This window comes from Mauremys reevesii, linkage group 15 (assembly GCF_016161935.1).
Source record: "Mauremys reevesii isolate NIE-2019 linkage group 15, ASM1616193v1, whole genome shotgun sequence".
Lineage (NCBI taxonomy): Eukaryota > Metazoa > Chordata > Testudines > Geoemydidae > Mauremys > Mauremys reevesii.
Window position 1 is genome coordinate 31,719,366 of NC_052637.1, and position 21,432 is coordinate 31,740,797.

At 52.3% G+C, this 21,432-nt stretch overlaps 2 protein-coding genes across 4 annotated transcripts in view; one reads left to right on the plus strand and one right to left on the minus strand.

The window, feature by feature from the left end:
* The window catches only part of RAB37 (RAB37, member RAS oncogene family), a 61,424-nt gene that overhangs the window by 34,138 nt on the left and 5,854 nt on the right, over positions 1-21,432 (minus strand). The window lies entirely within an intron of this gene.
* LOC120383216 (CMRF35-like molecule 1) lies at positions 151-14,216 on the plus strand. Its single transcript, XM_039501034.1, has 8 exons — positions 151-348; positions 732-1,064; positions 4,053-4,403; positions 6,875-6,956; positions 9,292-9,404; positions 12,050-12,087; positions 12,727-12,861; positions 13,833-14,216. Exons 1-8 carry the CDS (start codon positions 309-311, stop codon positions 13,983-13,985), a joined length of 1,245 nt encoding a protein of 414 aa, XP_039356968.1. The 5' UTR covers positions 151-308; the 3' UTR covers positions 13,986-14,216.

A 21,432-nucleotide genomic window follows, 5' to 3' on the forward strand; every position in this document is an offset into this window, starting at 1 on the left:
AACAGAAGCCAGATTGCTTCCCCTCCCTTCTTCCTCTCTGCCCTGGTTCTGTCCCCTGTATTTCATCTAGCGTTTCTGCCCCCGTGACTGTAACTTGGCCAGGTTGTGATCTGAAGCAGAGCCCCAGGAAGTGACTGCCTGAAAGAACAAAGCAGAAGTGCCTGGGTATCACTTACCACCGACACAGGATTTGCAAACCTGAAAGAGAGAAATGGCCCAGACTGGAAGGAACCAGGGCTCTCTTTTTAGAGCATTTTAAAGAGAAGGCGTCACAGAGCCTTAGGGAGAAAGGAGCAACTGGAAGGATAATGCAGCTGTCCTTTGCTGGGGTGATTCTCTTCCTTGCAGGTGAGAGGTTTCGATTGATCCAGTCACACCAGAGACACCGCCTGAAAGGCTAATCTACCTACAAACCCACTGAGAGCCAGTCTCCTCCGCTTGACTTTCAAAAGGAGAGAGGCTGAGGGGGGTTATTGTCAGCTCTCTACTGGGGATTTATGCTGGGTAACTTTAGCATTAACACTAATGGGAATCACCCAAGTACAACCCCTGGGGAGCCAGATGAGACCCACCCCTCTATTTCTCTGCTGGTGGGTAGCACATTGCATGGTCTGATAGGGACCAGCTGGGAATGGGGCCCTGTGGGGTGTTGAGTTCAAGTTGAAATTCTGCCTCCTCAACCACTCAGTGAAGAGGAAATGACAAGTTTGGCTTTTTGATTTGTTTTTCAGGCTACTCCTCCGGGCTGACTGGCCCTGGGGAGGTGAGCAGGCCCCTGGGCGAGTCGGTGTCTGTGCAGTGTCAGTACCATGAATGGTATCAAGGCAATAGGAAATACTGGTGCCAAGGAGCAGCGTGGAGATCCTGTCACATAGCTGTTGAGACCACAGGGTCGGAGGCCGAGGCAAAGAGCGGCAGAGTCTCCATCAGAGACGACCATAGGCTGTGCACATTCACAGTGACCATGGAGAACCTGACGCTGGGAGATGCTGGGATTTACTGGTGTGGGATAAGCAAATTTGGACCCGATCCGGGAGTTCCCGTTACGGTGACTGTTCTCCCAGGTGAGTGTCTGCTCAGATCTCTGCACGGCTCCTACACTGCGAGTGAGGTTGAGTAAGAAAGAGAGACGGGCACTTGAGGGCAGGATGTTGGCACATCCCTACTTGTTCCCAGAGGTGATTTCCTGACTGACTCGCCCCTACCGGTGTTGCAGTGAGCTACGAGCAGGACACGAGTGGGTCTGGAAGCGGCGGCCCCTGTGGCCATGCCCGAGTCAGAGTTTATTGTCTGGGTGGGTTTTACACCTCCCAGGCAGCCAGAGCCGCTCACTCCCCCAGACCAGCTTGGAAGAACCGGGGGCACCACTGCAGCCCCATGTTGACTAAGGGATCCTGCAGGACTGGGAGCTTCCCAGGGTTGCAGGGAGGGAGCCAAGAGGCTCTAACCAGCACAGGAGCAGAGCAGTAGCAGAGGGCAGCGAATGTTGCCTGGAGCTCCTGATCCCCATCGAAATGTGGCTCTGCTCTGAAACATGGCTGGAAAAAACCCAGCACCTTGATGGTCTCTCAGGGATTCCAGGTCAAACGCTCTCCCTTTACGAGCACCAAGATGTCAGTTTTCCAGCCGTGGCCCCGCTGCAAACCTGGGATCTGAGCGCCAAGCTGGGCTCTTTCCTTCCAGCTCAGCATCACCAGGACTAAAATTCTAGGGGGCAGATAAAACCCACTAAAGATGTTCCAGGTATATTCAGTCACCTTTTTCAATGAACTCCCACCAGCCCTGGTCATGCTCCTTAGCTGGGTACTTTCCATGGGCATTCAGACTTCCGAGTTTTTCTGGGAAAGCATTTTCATAAACCAAATTTTACATTTACATGCACAAGATCTCACCCAGCATCCCAATCGGGGAGTAGAGACAAACTCTTGTTGGGGTTCAGCTGGCCAATCACAACTCACCCTGCTACAGTCACAAATATTAACTTTTCACATGTGTGACATTCCCCACTGTGCAGAGGGACATTACTCACTCAGGCCATTTAGCCTCCCTCTGTAGCAGCTATTTAGAGAAGAGAGGGGCCCAAGCCACGACATATGGATCCAGATTTTGCACCCCACAAGGTTTGGGGTGTGTGTGTCCAGATCGAGGGTTTTGACTCAGCCCTTTACAGGCATAGGGGCCGACTACAGAATTCAGATCCAGAATTCTCTCCCTCCCCCCCGACTCCAATGTTTGGAAAGGGGAAGGGACTGGATCTTGGGTTTAGTTTGAACCCACACCTAATTTGAAGGAAAACTGCACAGAAATGATTTTCCAGTCACTGACGCTACATTTCAAAGAGCCAATGGCTATTTTTAAAGTCCCTTACACGTAATAAATATCAACCGTTAACAGCAAAGCTGCAATCTCAAGTGTCTGATGACCTGGTGTGAGACACAGGAAAGGCAGCTCAATACATAACACTTAGCACCTATATGGTGCTTCCAGGGCCGCCCAGAGGGGGGGGCAAGAGGGGCAATTTGCCCCAGGCCCCGAGCCCCACAGGGGCCCCCACCAGAGTTTTTCGGGGCCCCTGGAGCGGGGTCCCTCACTCGCTCCGGGGGGCCCGGCAAACTCTTGCGGGGCCGGGCGCAGGAGCTTCTTCTGCTCCCGGTCTTCGCCGGTGGGGGGTCCTTCCGCTCCCGCGTGGAAGGACCCCCCGCCGGCAAATTACCGCCAAAGACAGAGCGGGACCCGCCGCCGAGTTCAGCTCGGTCTTCGGCGGTAATTCGGCGGCGGGGGGCCCTTCCCTTCCGGGACCCGCCGCCGAAGTGCCCCGAAGACCCGCGGCGGGGCCCCCCTCTGCCGAATTACCGCCGAAGACCGGGCTGCATTTCGGGGGCGGGTCCGGTTTCGGCGGTAATTCGGCGGCGGGGGGGGGTCCCCACCGCGGGTCTTCGGGGCACTTGGTCGGCGGGTCCCGGAACGGAAGGGCCCCCCGCCGCCGAAGACCCCGGGCCCTCGGAATCCTCTGGGCGGCCCTGGGTGCTTCCTGTCCTCACAGCAGCACTGTACAAATGTTAATGGGTTTATCTTCTTAGCACCACTGAGAGACAGGTAAGTACGTTGTACCCCCATCCTACAGCTGAAGTGACTTTGTCCCAGGCCACAGAGTCAAGTCAGTGTCAGGATTTCCTGACTCCCATTCCTGTGCTCAGATCACTAGGGCCACAGAGTTGCTGGAAGGTGAGTTCTGTTATCGGTGCAGAAAACGTGCATGTTGTGTGTGTTAAACCACTGTAACCGTGCAGCAATCAACGCCAGTGTCCTACAGGAGCTTCCAGCACAAATCCACTTGTAACCAGTTGCTTGCCACTGACACCCCTTCTTTCCTCTCTGCCTTCTTGCTTGTAAATGGTTGGTGTGTGTGTGGGTGTGTGTGTGTGTGTAGGGGGGAAACAGCGCAAAAGGAAATGAGGCATCAGATAAGAAAAAGGAAGCAGAAGTGTTTGGGTGTCAGCAACAGGGCAGGTTTGCAGCCTTCAGAGGGCAGGTCGCGGTCCCAGGGGGAAGCAGAGTTTGCTTTTCGGTGCCAGTTAGAGAAAAGATGTGAAACAGATTAAGGGCGAAAGGGGCAGTTATGGGGATGTTGCAGGTGCCCTTCACCAGGGTGATTCTTCTCCTTCCAGGTAAGAGGTTTTTATTCCTCCATTCACACCAGAAGCACTTTGCCTGAAAGGTCAGTCACCCCACCCTGGAGTTTCTCTCCCTCTCAACTTCAGAGCGGAGAGAACCTAAGGGGGCATCTCCTGCTCTCCAGCTGGGGATTTACGCTGTGTAACTCAGCCGTAATGCTGCTAGGTGTCATGTGGATAACCCCACGGAGCCAAATGAAACCCACGAAATGCTTGGGGAGTACTTGCTTGGCATCCTGCCATCCAGTGCGTTGCATGGAACGGCATGTATTCAGCATGACACAGGGAATGAGGCCCTTGGGACCATACTGCTGCTGTCCCATAGCCCTCACTCTGGGGGTGTGGAGCAGGGTGTTGAGATGTGCTTTGTTTTTCCAGGCTATTTTTCTGCACTGTCTGCCCCTGCACTGACTGCCCCTAGGGAGGTGAGCAGGCCCCCGGGGGGCACCGTGTCTGTACCATGTCAGTACGATAAAAGAGATCAGGGATCTCAGAAATACTGGTGCAGAGGAGCCCCGTGGAAGAGCTGCTCCAAAGTTGTTGAGACTGAAAAGTCAGAGGTCCAGGTGAAACGGGGCAGAGTCTCCATCACAGACAATCACACCATGAGCACATTCACTGTGACTATGGAGAACCTGACTCTGGGTGATGCTGGGATCTACTGGTGTGGAATAAATAGAAAAGGTGTAGGTGATCCTCATTCCCTTGTTAACGTGACTGTTCTCCCAGGTGAGTCTCTGCTCTGATCTACTGATGGCAACCTGCAGCCAGGGCCGGATTAACTCTCCTGTGGGCCCGGAGCTATGAGATTTTGTGGGGCCCCTCTATACAAGTCCTTTTCCTAATTTAAAACAAAATGATCACAATTATGGCATCGAGGGCTATTAACGCTGTACTAAACTTGCCTTTTAGTTAACATAAAGCTGTTCTGTGGTTACATTTCAGTCGTAAAATGTGTAGAATATAGTTAAGTTAATTCAAAATAGCTTATTTCTTACCTTAGAAGAGCTGTTCTATTAGTTTCTTTCTGGGAAGGAGTTTGGGTGCAGGAGGGGGCTCTTGGCTGGGGCAGTGTTGGTGTGCAGGAGGGGTGCAGGCTCTGGGAGGGAGTTTGGTGCAGGAGGGGATTCTGACCTGGGGCAGGGGGTTGGGGTGCAGGAGGGCTGCAGGCTCTGGGAGGGAGTTTGGTGCAAGAGGGAATTCTGACCTGGGGCAGAGTGTTGGGGTGCTGGAGAGGGTGAGGGGTGCAGGCTCTGGGAGGGAGTTTGATGCAGGAAGGGATTCTGACCTGGGGCAGAGGGTTGGGGTGCAGGAGGGGTGCAGGGTGTGGGAGGGAGTTTAGTGCAGGAGGGGATTCTGACCTGGGGCAGGGGGTTGGGGTGCAGGGTGTGGGAGGGGGTTTAGTGCAGGAGGGGATTCTGACCTGGGGCAGGGGGTTGGGGTGCAGGAGGGGTGCAAGGTGCAGGCTCCAGCTGGGAAGTGCTTACCACAGGCAGCTCCCGGCCAGCGGTGCAGCAGGGCTCAGGCATGCCAGGGCCCCACGCCGCTCCTGGAAGTAGGCAGTTGACGACACAACTCTATGCACCCCTGGGGGGAGGGGGACAGCATGTCTCCTTGGGCTGCCCGCATGCACCCGGTTCCCGGCCAATGGGAGCTGTGGGGACGGGGCAGCGTGCAGAGCTGCCTCCCCCCCAACCCCGCCAGGGGCCACAGAGATGTGCCAGCAGCCGGCTGCTTCCGGGAGCGGTGTGGGGCCACAGCATGTAGGCAGCCTGCCTGAGCCCTGCTGTGCCATGGCCCCCCCTTAGCCCGGGGCCCTGGGCTGCAGCCCCTAAAGCCCCTGCATTAATCTGGCCCAGCCTGCAGCCAGTGTGTGTTTGATTGGGGAGTGCTGGTGAGAGACCCAGACAGCTATTTATAGCCCCCAGCTTATCCCCAGGATAGCATCCTGGTCACTCAAGGAGGAGTGAGCTGATGTGGGTGCCCAGGGGTTAGCGTATGTATGTGTGTGCAGGCTACACCTCCTACTCCCAGGTAGCCACATGCACCCACTCTTAGTGCTTGGAGGGCCAGCAGGGTGCTGCTGGAGGCCTCCAGCACCAAAGCAGGGGAGTAGCGGCAGTGGGCTGCAAGACCCTCCCCGTCACACTAAAGGCAATCCTGGCGCTGCTGACCTGAGGCTGGGGGCAGAGGGGCCGGGAGGAGGAGGCAGGGACTCCTGGCAATGCAGCCAACTATAGGGCAGACTCCCGTACTGAATGTGGGACTGGGATGGGGAGAAGCAGCAGGCTGGAGGGGGTGGGGATGGAGAGGGGCAGCAGGAAGGAGCATGGAGTGGGGTGCACTCTACCTTGGGTACCTTGCTCTGCACGCCTAGCTCCATGGCAGCCGGTCTCTTGGATCGGGCTGGATCCCCAGGCAAGAGGGGCTAGTCCCTGAGGGTTCCCCGCTCTGGGCTGGCTCAGGAAGCCAAGGTGCACTGGGAGGTAAATATTTGACCAATAACTATTATAGGAATTCGAATGGCCCCCGCAGGGCGAGTGCGTTAAATCTGGAGACTGCAGGCAGTGCTTAGAGTACAGAACAGAGGGAGGTTAGTGCTGCTCTGAGGCCCTGATCCAAAGCCCATTGACGGCTGTGGAACACTCCCACTAACGTCAGTGCGCATAAGGCCCTCAGTGCACCCTTAACTCTGGAGCGCCATGATACGTACCCCATGCGAAATCCCCCTCCCTACGCAGTCCCCACCCTGAGATCAGCCCACTCCCAGGCAGCGCCCGCCAGCTCCTTGCCTTTGCTCCGTTACAGAGCCCTGCTTTCCACTGCTGGATGGTGGCTCCCCTCGCCGGGTTGTGTGGTCGCTTGTGTGTGGTGCGTTTGCTAGTGACAGGCTGGAGCCCAGCGGTCACCTCCCTGGGTGCCAGCTAACACTCATATCTGCGCTAATCCTCCCCCTCGGTGGCAGGCTCGGGGAGAGGCCAAGAACTGCACTGGCCCTAGAGCCTGCTGGCTCCATTCACGCCTAGGAGTGCGGTGAGGAAGCTTGCTCTGCCCGTGCTGGGTGAAGACGGGCTCCGGGCTCCAGCAGGGGCAGGCTGGCATCTTTCACTTGAAATGTCGTGACTAAGAACGCAGCAGCCTATGCAGAAGTGACACTTTGAAGACCTCAGAGCACTGTGTTTTCTGGCTTATCTTTTCAGCTCTTTCCACTGCAGTGATGGTAACCACTGGATCTCTCTCCCCAGCAATAGGCACAACAAACACGGCTGAGCACCCCAAAAGGTAAGGGCAGTTAAGTACATGTCAAAGCAGGGTCTAAGCTGGGGTGTTCAGAGCTGAATTTCCAGGCCCAGCTTTGCATGTGTGTTGCGATCTGCAGCGGCAGAGCCGGGCACAGCCATGCAGACTGAGGGGCTGGGCACCTCGCTGCCTGATTTGTGCCTGCACATGGGGATTTTGCACATCCAAAACCAGAGAAGTTCCCACCCGCCTGCTGGTGCTCGTGACCCTGCGCTGCCAGGCTGAGGCACTGTTTCCCTGCACTGTGTCTCATCATTTACACAGGCACAGAGGGAGTTGCAAGTCCACTGCAAAAGCCAGTGGGAGAACAGCATAAGTTCTGTGGGCTCAGGCCTGCTGTCAAAGCTACAAAGCACAGAGAGGTGGAGACACTGCCGCAGGGTCACACAGCGTGTACTGTTGTGACAGAGCTAGGGCGAGAGCTCGGGCGTTCCTGGACGCCGGTTCTGTGGTCAGGCCACTAGCCCAGGCTTCCTGACGACCTTTACTCTGCCTCACTGCACTTTCTCCATTGGTTTCCCTAATAACGCTTTACAATTCAGTTTACAAGAAGCTGCCATCTTATTTCTCACCTTTGCCGAGAGAGATCGAGACCTTCCCCCAAAGATCACCCTCATCCTTCTTCAATCTTCACTGCTCCAAACAGACAAGGCTGCAGCAGCCCAATCCTCTCTTTTCTCTTGGCCTGCTGTTCCCTCTCATTCATATTGCCAGCCCTGTGGGCTCTGCCTTCCCTCCCCACCAACTGTAGCTACAGCTGGTCAATTAAATCTTCCCCTTGATCTGGTGACTTAGCCAACTCGCTTACCCTAATTAGATCACATCTCTCTCGGCACACGTGCTAATAAATAAAATTGTCTCGGTTTCTCAGCTTCTAGCATTTTGTCCAATGGCCCGCCAACCACAAACAACAGATCCTCCATCCCAACAATCCTTCTCCATAGCTTCTAGCAGGGTCCCAGGTCCCTCCTCCTGGCTGCAAGAAGGGTGATCGGCTTAGTGAGGGGCTTCCTCTTGGCTTTCACCACAGTGTCTTCATTCTGAAAGAAGACAGACCTTCTTTTTAGGCTAAAAGTCTCTCTCTACTCTATTCGCTGCGTTTCTGTAGCAAGCTGATTTTTACAGGGTGGAGTTGCTAGCCCCACGCCCAACCCTCCTCCTTTACCCTGACTTGGGACAGGCAGATGGCCCCAAAGGACCTCTCTGGTGGAGTTAGCATTTTGTACAGAACCCATTTAGCGTTTCCCTGCTCCGGCCCTGCCTCTCTTTTGACCGATAACACTAGCTGGTCCACAATCTCCCTTTAGCTGTCCTGTGTCTCAGTAGAAACTGAGGTCTGGTCTACAGACAAAGCCAGGTCAGCCTAGTAACGTTGCTCTGAGGTGTGAAAAATTCACACTGCTGAGAGATGTTGTTAAGCCGACCAAAGCCCCAGTATAGACAGCACTAGGTCAATGGAAGAATTCGTCTGTCTACCTAGCTCCTGCCTCTTGTGGGGGTGGATTTACTACAACAATGGACAAACTCTTCTATCACTGTAGCAAGTGTCTACATGACAGTGCCGTCGCTGTGCTGCCATAGTGTAGACAAGCCCCCAAAGGGGTCATTTTTATACCAATTCAGTTAAACTGGTGCAACTTTGCGTGTGGACACCTACATGGATTTAAAGCTGGATTATAGCAGTTCAGCAGGGTCAGTAAATTATCAGCTCCACGCTAAACCCCATATAACCAGTTTGAAAAACTGATAGAGGAGCCTTCACGCAGGGCCGTGCAATGGTTTAACAGCATCAGTTTTTGAATTAATTTAAGTTAAACTAGTGCAACTTCTGCATGCAGATAACCCCTGACTGGGTAATTCTGGGCATTGTTCCCAGGGGGTCATAGCACTGCTTTCGCCGTGCTTTGTGGAGGGCTCTTTCTACAGAAGGTAGTGGAAGGGCTTCTGCATTTATGAAAGGAGACAGTCACTTGTTTCAGCTCTGACAAAATGCCCAGTAGGCTGAATTTGGACAGTATCAGGTCAGGCTCTGGGTGGTTCTCTGGAGCTGGGTTGGTTGGAATGGGCATTCTCTGGGTCAGGGAGTGGCTGTGGGTCCCTGGGGATGGGGGTGAACAATCCCTATAGCAGGGAGGCTCATGGCACAGGGGAGGGGCTGAGAAGCAGCATGGCTGCTGGCGGTCCACTATACAGAGGTGTATTTGCACAAATACCTAGGGCAGGGCTGGCTTTGTTCCCCGACTGAATTTCAACCATTCCCTTCCCAGACAGGTAGGCAGTGGCTCAGAGACGTGTTTCTCCTTTGTCTGTCTTCCAGTTTTCCTTTCACCAGTGCTATGTTCCTGCTGCCCATGCTCCTGCTGGTTTTACTTATATTACTGAGCGGAGCCATGCTTCTGGCCAGAAGAATGATGCTGACGAGGAAAAAGGGTGAGAGGCTGAAGGTGGGGGCTGCCCCGGTCTCATCTGGCTCTGCCCTCCTTTCATTTCTTTTCCTCTCTCATTTCTCTTCCCCACTCCCCAGCTCACCATCACTTACTCCCTTACCCAATAAAGCTTTGTGAAGCCCTGATCCTAACCACGTAGTCTGCCAAGAAGCCCATGCAAATCAGGAGCTTTGCCTCAGTTACCAGTTCTCCCATTTCTGTGTTCAGAGCAAGGGAAGTGGTTTAACAGAACTGCCCTTATTTACACCACAGCCAGACTGTGCTAAGCATGATAGGGACACCTAGCGAGACACGGTTCCTAGAGGGAAGGGCAACACCCAGGCCCAGCATCAGGGATGGGAGTCAGAGTCCCGTTACGCCATTTCTCTTACCCGAGTTTGGTCTAAATCTCTCTCCCGTGGCTGAACTTGGCACGAAGGAAGGGGAGTATGGCTAAGGGACTGGAGACATCTGGGTTCTGGCCTTGAGTGCAAGCTGGGAATAATAATTCTTCCCCAGGCTTAGTCCATTAACATATGGGAGGCACTTGGTTACTACAGTGATAAGCACCATAGAAAAATCTTATGCAAGAACCCCCTTCCTCCTCTCTGATTGCACAACCCCCCTCTGACCCCAGTCTCTGCCCCCCACTCCAGGGTCAGTCCTACGAGGTGGTGAGCAGCCAGCCCCCTTTTCCAGTATGTGAATAGTTCCAGCCCAGTCAAGGAGCTACTCACACGCTTGTAGTACATAAGCATGGGCTAAATGCCTTGTCCGATGGTGCGAGAGTGCTCAGCCCCCTGCAGGATCAAGCCCTATTTTTTGATTTTACACACACACACACACTTTTCTCCTGCTCAGGGTTGCATCACCCCGAGCCAGTGATTAGTCAGAGCTGAGGTTTATTGCAGTTTCAAAAATAGCAACAGCCAAGTTACCCAAGGCACCTGCTCAGCCACAAGTGGAGCAATTAGATGGAGACTGAGGAAGCTGGGTTGTTGGGGGTGGGGTGGTACTAACACTATTGGACAGACAATGTCATGCACCCCAGAAAGAGACGAGGCTAACAGCTTCCCCATTGTCATGGCTAGGGGGCTAAGCCGCCACTCCCAAGGGGATATATGCAGCTGACTACACCCCACACACCTGGCTTTGCCCTCCTGGTACAGAGATTTCCAGTGAGCAAACAGCAGCAGGCCACCTGCTTCTCCCAGGGACGTTCCACTTGTCCAGGGTTGCCCCCATATGCCAGAGGAGGAGATCTGGCCAGTAGCTTTGCCTGCAGATCATCTGTGTTTATGGGCCAAGGCTAGTCAATGCCCAATGCCACAGAGGGCCTCAGCATTCCTTCCTAGTCACTGTCTCCATCTGCTCTTTGCCCACTGGACATGGTGCGAAGGCAACTGCAGAGAACCATGCGGGAGCAATTGCTGTCCACTGGTGGGTGGGGGATCCAGGTGTAAAACTGGTACTTATTACACCGGTGAAGGCTGTGGAAGTGAAATAGACTCAGGAGCTCCAGCGATGCCGGTGGTGGTTCTAGTCTGTAGGGTGCACCTCAACCACAGGAGCTGTGGAACCAGAGAAGATCCATTTCTCCTCTCTTGAAAGGCAGGAGGGTCTAACTGCATCTGTGAGTTCCTCATCAATTCTAGGTACATGCCCTGTGCCTCATCCCAGCTATCCCAAGTCACTTCCAAAAGTCTGCGCCAGGGCCTACCTGCATCTGCCTAGTCTAAGCGCTAACAGCTCAGAACTAAGCCCTGGAGAAAGAGACCAACATTGTGATGCTGGTGGCAAAGGGCTGAACGCATCAGCATTTTATCCCTCTGTAAGAGAGTGGAGTCACCCTGTGGCACCTCCTGCTGGTTGTTCTCAGGAATTAGCTCATCAGCCCTCTGGAGCATCCTCTGCCAGCTGGTGATCCACTACCGCTGGGCTGTGGTGTCCCTCCCAGAACCCACCACCCCTTTAACTGGGTGGTGCCCCCTGGCAGTACTCCCACAGTTCTGGGTCTCACCTTCCCAGGGGACCCCCCAACCACTATCCCCACTTCACCTCAGTCTTGGCTACTGCCCAGTCTCCATCTCGCCCCCATTCACTGGGGCAGGCTGCAGCATCAGCCACTCATCACAGGCAATGGGGTTTGGACCTACTGCCTCTGGCTACCCATAGGCTGCTCCTGCAACCCAGTACCGAATAGGCCTTACCAGGCCTGCAGCCTGGGGCTTTCCTAGGCCAGAGCACCCCAGCTCCCTTGGCCTTTCCCCAGCCCTGCTCCACTCCAGCTACCTGGTTAACCTCTCTGCAGCCAGGCCCTGATCTCTCTGAACACAGAGAGACTGTTGAGCTCCTGGCTCCCAGCCTCTTATATAGGGCCAGCTGAGACCTGATTGGGGCGTGGCCCAGCTGCAGCTGCTTCCCTAATCAGCCTAGTAGCTGCTTTCCCTGCCACAGCCCTCTCCCAGGGTTGTTTTAAGCCCTTCAGGGTGGGTGGGTGAGCAGAGTAACCACCCTGCTACACCCTCCTTATGTAGGATCTGGAGGAGCCCACCTCCCTCCTCCACTCCCAGCCTCGTCACTCCTCCTCTGTAGATCTTCTCTTTCAACACTGTTACGTCCGTGTAATAAGTGTCTGTTACCTTTCAGCTGCTGGAGCAGTTGGGCCTAGCGCAGCAGTGGACGAGGTAAGAGAGGGGGAACGGGTGCTGCACTCTGATAAATGGGTTAATTCTCCAGGCCCCAGGGTGGCTTTAAGAGCTTAGTTCAAGTCCGAGGAAGAGGGGGCAGAGCTCAGTTATTCAACCCCTTGGAGCTGAAATAAGAGGAGACTCCAGAGTGAGGGACAGGCTGAATCCCTGGGACAGATACTGGTCATTGTAGGGGGGCCCCAGCCAGGACTTCCCATGTTATAAGAGAGGTGACCTGGTACATAAAACATTGGCTGGAGTCAGGATTCCTGGATCTGCCAATAGCTCATTGCAGGATGTTGGGTAAGTCACCATCTCTCTGTGCCTCTGTTTCTAGTCTGTAAAATGGGAAGAACACTATTTCCCTTTGCAAAGGGCTTGAAGATCCCTGGCTGAAAAGCGCTAGGAGTGTCAGCACCAGGCGCGCGGCTGGAGAAAGCAGTGAGACTGTTGCTAGGTGTTCAGGGAGGGGGGGGAGTTAGAGGGGAGGGAAAACCAGGGGACAGATAACAGAGGTAGGCTGGGCGCTTGGATCACCCCAGAAGTAGTAGTGGCCTGGAGAGTGCCTGGTGCTGCTGCAGGGGCAGAGAGCTCCAGCTCAGAAACCCCAACCCAGATTGGGTTTATTTTTTTCAGGCTGTTGCCAGCACCGGAAGTGATGTTTCCTATGCAACCGTGAAACCAAAATCTAGAAAATCCAACACCACAGCCCCATCGCCCCACTCCGCTCAGGCCGAGCCCAGTCCAGAAAGGGTGGACTATTCTGCTGTAGTAAGGATTCTGGCAGTTCTAAAATGCTAAGATTCTTCTGATCCTTTTCAATCTTGCTTTTGGGTTTTACAGGGCAAGCCGAGTCTTGCACAAGAGCACGTACATGCAATGTTCACGTCTCCTCGAGCACATTACAAAAGCGGTAGCTTTGCAAATGAACCCTGTTGCTTTCATTAGCAGCGAGAGGTGTTCTGGAAAGGCTCTAGAAAAGTTCTAGCAGATTTCTCGAGGCTTTAGAAATCCTCAGTCTCCATCAGGTATAGAAAAGTTTGGACCGCCTCACATTCAGAACGGCAACTGAAGTCAAAGCATAGAGGGCCAATTTTGCTTTGCACATGTAATGCCAACAGACCCTGCTCGCCAGTGGGTGGAATCAAACCTGGGGCCTCTGGAGCTTAGTGCAGGAGCCTTTACCACATGAGCTAAAAGCTGCTAGCTAAGGCTGTAGAGCAGATTCATTTTATCTCCTCTCTTTAAGTGGTGTCGGTGCCTCTAGATGGAACAGAGCACCACACCCAGAAGGGGTGTGGGTTACACACAGACAATTTGCCTACCTGTGGATAACTGCATGTTCTGGCTGGGAAACTGCAGGCCCAATTTCAGCACATGCAGGCAGGATGCAAACAGTGCATGCACAAACAGCCAGCTGCAAATTTAAATGCTCTGGTCTCATGTGACTTGCCCAGCAGTAATGTCACACGCTCATCCACTGACTGGAGTTCCACTCACTGCTGTGCAGTGCCAGTTTTTAGAAAGAAACTATGCAAGGTGCAGAAAGATCTGCACACACAAGACAGGGATGTGCATGAGTATTAAGAAGAGTGTGCTGTGCATCACCACTCATCTGAGCAATTGAGTTACTTAGACAAAGCAGCCGGGGTATGAGGGCTTCTGTTCCTCAGCATCTGTTCTAGTTACGGACTCTCTCCCTTCATTTCTTTTCCCTGATCAAGGCTGTTTTGAAATTTCAGGCTCCAGGAATGACCAGTATTTCTTACGCCACAGTGAAATATCCAATCCTGGATGAGCAGGCAATTTACATCAATGTGGACAGGCCATCCAGTCAGCCCCCCTTGAGCAGCCCTCTGGAACAAACCGAGTACTGCGAAGTGAAAAAGAAATAGGCTCCCTCTGGAACATTTCCTTTCCCTCCTTCCTTGTTGTTGTGTGGAAGTGCAAAGATTGCAACCTCTTGGAGCAGTGTTGCAAGGAATGAAGTTGCCCGAGATGAGCTGGTGCTGATGGAGTCCCAACCAGATTAAGCAAAATGCCAGATGGAACTATATTGAACTGGGAGATTGTCTCACCAGAATGGTCTGATGCAGCTGAACATGATGTGGTGTAATGGGGGGAATGCTGTGGAAAGGCAGAAAAATCAGTTACTCAGTCTTATTTATTTACATGTACGTCAGTCCTCACTTGTGCTCTCTCATGCAAGTTAAAGCCAGAGGGGTGGGGGTGTGGGGGGAAATGTGATTCTGCAGAGATAGGTCCAAGTCATGTAGTTCTGCTCCAGTTTCCTAGATTTGAGGGGAGAGAGGCTGGTTTTGGGATCCTGACCCAGGGAGCATGGTGGTGGTAACATCTTCGTCCCCCAGCTCTCCTGAGACAGTGAAGTGGCTGCATGCATCATAGCTGCTCAGAGAGATGAGGGAGCAGGACCACAGAAAGACAAGGGGTGGAGTGCGGGGCATTTGGGGACAATGCTTAGACAGGAGCATTCCCCAAAAAGGCAGCCGGGACTTTGATTGGAATGGGCCCCCAATGGAAGAAAGGAGAAAGACCTCAGACACCAAGCAGCATGGAATGGCACCAGCTCGGTGGAGATGATGCAACATTGTTTTTCCTAATATCCTAACATTTTCACTAGGAGGGTGGTGAAGCACTGGAATGAGTTACCTAGGGAAGTGGTGGAATCTCCTTCCTTAGAGGTTAAGGTCAGGCTTGACAAAGCCCTGGCTGGGATGATTTAGTTGGGGATTGGTCCTGCTTTGAGCAGGGGGTTGGACTAGATACCTCCTGAGGCCCCTTCCAACCCTGATATTCTGATTGTCGGGAGATAGGCCTTGGAGAGAGAAGACAACAGCCCTGGAAGGGGAGGGTTGGCAAGACCAGACGTGACAGACAGGAAGTGGGAGGGAGTTTTGCATTATTTCATTGCATGCTTTACGTTGCTAAATGGGTAGTGACTTTTTAATGGGGAGCGCCTGATAACACAGCACCATGGGACAGGGAAAGACCAACATTTGCCTGTGCAGAATACATTCCTCTTCAATAGGGTTGGCCGGCAGCACTAATGCATGTTCTAGTTCACGGCCATGATATCACTAAGAGCTGGTAAATAATTCACAGCTAGGGAGCTGGATGCAGGGCCGGCTCCAGGCACCAGCTTAGCAAGCAGGTGCTTGGGGCGGCCACTCCAGAGAGGGTCGGCACATCCAGCTATTCGGCGGCAATTTGGCGGCGGGTCCATCACTCTGGCTGGAAGTGAAGGACCTCCTGCTGAATTGCTGCAGATTGTGCCTTTTTTATTTTTTTTTGGCTGCTTGGGGCGGCAAAACCCCTGCAGCCGGCCCTGGCTGGATGACTTATTGATCAGTCTCCATCCTTTGCCTGTAGTTCCCACAGCCAAGCTCCCAGGCCAAGGAGGCTTCCAACTTGCACTTGCAGAACAGGAGTCAGTAGCATCTCTAGTGTGTCTCTTGAGTAGGACGACCCAGGTCGAGGCTCTATTGTGTGATGCCTTCAGGCAGCCAGTCTTGTTCTGTCTGCTTTAACCACACACACATTATCGGGCTCAATACAGGGGTAACTGGGTGACATCTGATGGCCTGTGATGCACACAAGATCAGACCTGATGATCTAATGGTCCATTCGGACTTTACACTCTGTGGCTTTCAGCCTTTGGAGACGGTACAGGACCTGCCCCTATGCCCATTGAAGTGAAGGGGAGTTTTTCCCATTGACACCAAAGGGCTTTGGATCAGCCTCATGCAAAGTAGCCTGGCAGACTAGAAACAAAATCACATTATTTTAACTCTTTGAAGGCCAGGCTGAAAACACTTCAGCCATGGGCAAATTGCTATTGAACACAGAAGGTGGGACTGCAGCCTCGGGATAGTGGCAGAGCCTCGTGCTTTAAGACCTATCCCGTCCTATAAGGCCCATAACCTCAGCCTCAGTTGTGTCAGCCACCGAGAGGAAGCTGAAGAAGCCAGTGATGTCAGACTTTTGGTGTCACCTAAGGTCAGGGGCCTGGTGTTCCAGGGGGCGGCCCAGACTCCACTGGCTGGGGACGGTGGATGGTTACAGCTGCCAAGTAGCATGTGGAATTCACTCACTGAAGATACAGCCTCGGGAGGGGTGGGGGTTGTAACATTCCAAATTTGGGAGTAAGTTTAATGCTCATGAAAGGGGGAAGGGGTCGGGGGGGGGGTCAGGGGGTGGAAGCAGCTGCATGGTCCAAGGACAGGAGACCAAACTGTATTTGCAAATATGCAAGAAGCACATCAGCCTTTGTACCAGAAGCATCTGATGCTACCGGGTTTGCCAAGTGAAAGTCTGGTGCTGCTCTGGGACCAGCTCTTCTCTACCAGGGAACTGAATGAATGTGTCAGAGCTGCAGGAGATGGGGCTGGGACCTTCATTATTAATATGACAGTAGCACTCAGAGGGCCCCAAGCAAGATGGGTCCCCACTGTGGAGGGCTGTATAAAACACATAGGACAACCTGGCCACTGCACCACACATCTTCTAGTCTAAGGAGAGGAAAGGGATACAACATTAATGCAGCCGGGGGCGGGGAGGAGGGGGGGAAGATGGTGTTTGAGCATCACAGCTACAACGTGGGGGTGGGGGGAGTAATTTGCACCTCACTGACTCCATAGACATTCTTCCTTTTGTGTCCTTTCCACTTGGCTCAGCAGGCCAGTCCCTTTTATTTGGGGAAATAGATTGCCTAATCACTGCATTTTCATTTCCCAGAGTCCTTTGTGCATCCATAGCATCCTACAGCCAACAGGCCTAAGCACGTCACAGACGTTAATGAAGGTTGTCACCTCCCTCGGACATTAGTACCTTCCCGTTATATGGAGGAGCAGGTTGAGGCAAAGCAAGGGTCAGGGACTTGTAAATTGAGTGGCAGAGTCAGGCATAAATGAGTCCCAGTAACCTGCTGCCACCTCCAGGTGTAACTGTCTCTATCCTGTAGGAGACTGAACAGGGTTTTCAAAGCTGCAGATGGAAGGCCTAGGTGAATCAGCACAAAACATAAGACACCCTGAAAGCCTCCTAGATTCATAGACTCTAGGACTGGAATGGACCTCGAAAGGTCATCGAGTCCAATCCCCTGCCCTCATGGCAGGACCAGATGCTAGTTCAACGTACCACACAAGCTTTTATGTCAAAGGGTCTTTCCAGAGATGGGGCCAACTCAGTACCAAACATCAGGGCAAAGTTCAGATTCATAAATGCAAAAGGGGACTTGGTCCTGAGATCTGATTCTTACAGGGAAAGAGTCAAGTTCTCACACCAATGTTCAAACGTACGACAGACCCCAACGGGGCATTGGTTAAAGCAGCCAGGGAATACACAAAAGTTGCTCCTGAAGAAGAATGAAGAGAGTTTCAAGGAATGAATTCTACTCGGCAACAGCTCTTGGAGGAAAGGAATTGGAGAAACCCTCAGCATCTTCCAGACAGAGCACTACTTTAGGTCTTTAAGAGGAGAAATTACTTGAAAAGCTAAAGATAAAACTGCTCCCCAGTAGAGAGAACTGTAGTTGGAAAAGACTAATCACAGACGTCTCAGCTGCAGTCGGTTACATTCTAACGTCCTGCTGCTGCCCTCTGGCAGGATTCGCAATGCAGCCAATGGGAGTTTTGCCTGGGTCAGAACTACATGATCAGGCTTTTGAGACAAAATCCAAAGTCCCCGGGAGTCTTCCCATGAATGGGGCCCTAAATGAGGTAGATATACGGTCTCTCTCCCCCAGCATCGAGAAGGCGGATGCATGTGGGCAATGCCATAGGCATCAAGTGGTTAGAAATTAATTGGACTAACCTTCCCCGTCCAACATGCCATCTTCACAATGCATTAATTCAGTGTATTCACAGTTCCTTCATCCTGTGGAGGGTTCTATATTTGCAAGTACCCAGGAGAGAACAGTCCTACAGCCCCTTGTTTTCCCTCTCCCTAGCCCTTGACAAACATTAAACAACCCTTGCAGCACACAGGTGAGGCAGGCAAGGAAATTGGGGTTTCCCTAGGGCAGAGAGGTTAAGTGATTTGCCCAAGGCAGAGGGGGAGTCAATGTCAGAGCTGGGCTTAGACTTCAGGATTCCTATCTTAGCCCTCTATGAAGAGAGAGGTGTTGTCCAAGACAGCAGCTCAGTCCGGAATCTGGGGCCCCCTGGCAGGGGCATGAGCAGGTTTCTGGGGGGTCCACCAAAATAAACCAGAGAGCAGGACCAGTGCTAGATTCATTGGGGGGCCAGGGCAGGAAGCAGAATCCCAAGCCCCACTGCTTGGGGCTGCAGCCGAAGCTTGAGCTCTTCCTCCTGGGCCAAAGCCAAAGCCCAAGCAACATAGCTTTGCGGGGCCCCCTGTGGGGTGAGGCCCCGGGCAACTGCTCTGCTTGCTAACGCGGCCCTGGCTTTTAATCCACTGAAAAACAATTGTGGCACAGGTGGGCCCTGGAACTTTTATAGCACATGGTATGGGCCTCAGAAGGAAAAAAAGATTGAGAACTCCTGCTCCAAGAGATGTTCAGGCCCAGGCTTCCTAAACACAGAAAGCACCAGAACCCCCCCCCCCCCACACACACCCACCCACCATTTCTCAAGCCCAGCCCACAAGCACTTAGTCCAAGTCCCCTGAACCACCCCAGAACAGTAGAATCCCGGTCATTGACCACACAGCAATTCAGCTTATGGCCCAGGCGGTGCTCCTGGAAGGCTATAAGAGGCCGAACACTATGCAAGGTAATGCTGAGCTGTGCACAGTGCACAGTGCTCCAAGCCCCTTACTCCAGAGGACAGGCAGCAGGGCGATAGATTCATGCATCTTCTGTTTGGATGCAACAAAGTCTCTTCCCGTGGAAGAAACTTTCAGTGCTAATGAGCAGCGTTCCTTCCTCTGCATTTACTTTAAAAGTGAAATCAGAAACAATCCGAGAGTCCTGGTGGGCACTGGTGCATGAAAAGGTACAAGTCTTCTCCTGCAGCTGTGCTGCGTCCAAGAGGAAACACACTCCCAGGATCGTTAAACAACAACATCTTTTCTCCGTACCATGGGCCAGATGGTCCCATTCAAATAAAAGGGACTTTTGCTATAAGCTGAATGGGGCCAGGGTTCATCAGCCTTCTTCGGGCTGGGTCTATGCAGAGAGCACCCTGGTTTAATTAATAGGTTATTTTATCCGGATTTAGGCACATTGGTGCCACCTTGTGAGTGGATGCTCTTAAATCAATTTAAAACTAGAGCTGGTCAAGAAAAAAAAATTCTCCAGTGAAACAAAGTTTCCCAGAAAAAACCCAGTTTGACGAGCTTCATTTCAGACCTGGGGAAAGCAGCTTCGTTTTTCCTTTATAACCCCGTCAAAGCAAAGAACCTCAGGAAGGTCATTTCCATATTTCCAAAACTAGATTTTTCCAGACTTTTCATTCCGTGGGAAATTTCCACTTGGTGTCTCAACTGGGACAAGGGAACATTCCCGGATGCCTGACTTGCCCACAGAATGGCATTCCCCAGTTTCAGCCAGCTCTAGTTCAAGACCAGCTTATATTAGTTTGGCTCCTGTTGAAGAATTTACAGGGACAAGCTAAACGAATAGAACCAGTTTTAAACAGATTGGCCAGGTGTTCAACCGGGTTTAAAATCACTTTAACAATTGTTTTGGTTTAAGTTAAACTGGTGCAGCTTCTGTGCTTTGAGCAGCCCTTACAGTCTCATTTTTTCTTAAAATGAAGAAATTTTTTCTTAACCTTTTTCTAAAGACGACAGACAGAGCTGCTCTTGAGACCAGAGCTGCAAATCAAGAGTTGGCTCTTACCAGTACTTTCACCTTCAGCTCTCCGTGGGGTTAATCAAAGCTGGACAGAATCCTTACCCCCATTTTACAGATGGGGAAACTGAGATGCAGTGATTTTTTTTTGCCTCACTTCACACACCAAGTCAGTGGCTGAGCCAGGACTCCTGACTCCCAATCCAGTGCCCTTTCCACTAGACCTCACTACCTCAAATCCACTTGACCAGCCTTATTTTCCAGGAGTTATGATTTGACTGAGTCAAATCCCCACCTACTCCTCAATATTTATTTACTGACAGCCAATAAAGGCTAACTATGAGCCGAACCCCTGAATCAGCATTACAGCAGCTTCACTAGTTCCCCCGGCAATCTCATCTCTTGCTCCTTACTACTTGCATTTTTAGTCACTCATTGCTCCAGACTTCAGTAAAGTAGAAAAGTGAGATCCTGCAAACTCAGCCTGCAAATTCACTTAAACAAGAACCAGGGACCAGCAAACCCACAAAAGTTACTTCTCTCAAGGCAATTTCCCTGCACATTACGATGTTTCTGTTCCTGGTTTCTATGGTGCTGAGCATAGAGGGAATCTCTTTTCCCTTCTACAAGTATGGGAGTGTGTCTGTGTTGCTTTGGCAACTTAAATGCAGACTCAAGCCAGCTCTGTTGCATCAGTGTAAACATTTCTCTCTGCACAGTAGGGCCACATCCTGCAGCCCTGACTCAGGCAAACCTCCCACTGAAGCAGTGTATGAGATTTATCCCTCCTGGTGAAATTCACCCCTCTGCACAGCACCAGTGTGTGCAGCACTTCAGCTCCATTTCAAGATCCAGTTAAGTCAGTCTACCTATGGGCTCGATCCTGCATTCCTTGCAGTTACTCCCATGGAGTCAGTGGTGCACCTTCAGGCCACATGTGCTTAAAGGATGAGGGCAAGCCCTCTGCTGGCCACAGTGCTCAGCACTTTGCAGAACCAAGTCCTAAACCCACCTCAGCCCTCAAAAGGGTTAAGTGGAGCATTGTCCTGAAGATTCCCCACCCCCGCACATGAATATCCCTGCTTCAATAAATCATTTCCCTGCAGCCACAATCATTCGTGAGCAGCAGCTCCCAGCTCAGCCTACATTCACAAAACTTTTTACTGTTTCTAAATAAATTTAATGTTTTTTTCAACATCACTTGTCCATCAAATAGCACCTTTGGGACTGGGAAGGATCGAACAGGGGATGGAGGCGGAGTCATGTTGTAACACAGTATAACACCCTGGCTTGTGCCAATCAAATGGGGGCAGATGCTCAGCTGCTGGGAATGGCTACAGCTCCACTGAGTCCAAAGGCGCTATGCCAAATTTGCACCAGCTGAGGATCTGGCCTCATAGTCCTGGTAAGGACTTTGGAGTAACTGAAGAGGCTACCCCTCAAGACTCCATCTCTGGTGTCCCACTGGGTCCAGGGACACATCCACATGGAGATCAGAATCTGGCTCAGAGTGGACCTGTTCAATAAAGCTGATAGCTCCCTGAATTAATGCACTCAGTAACGGTGTA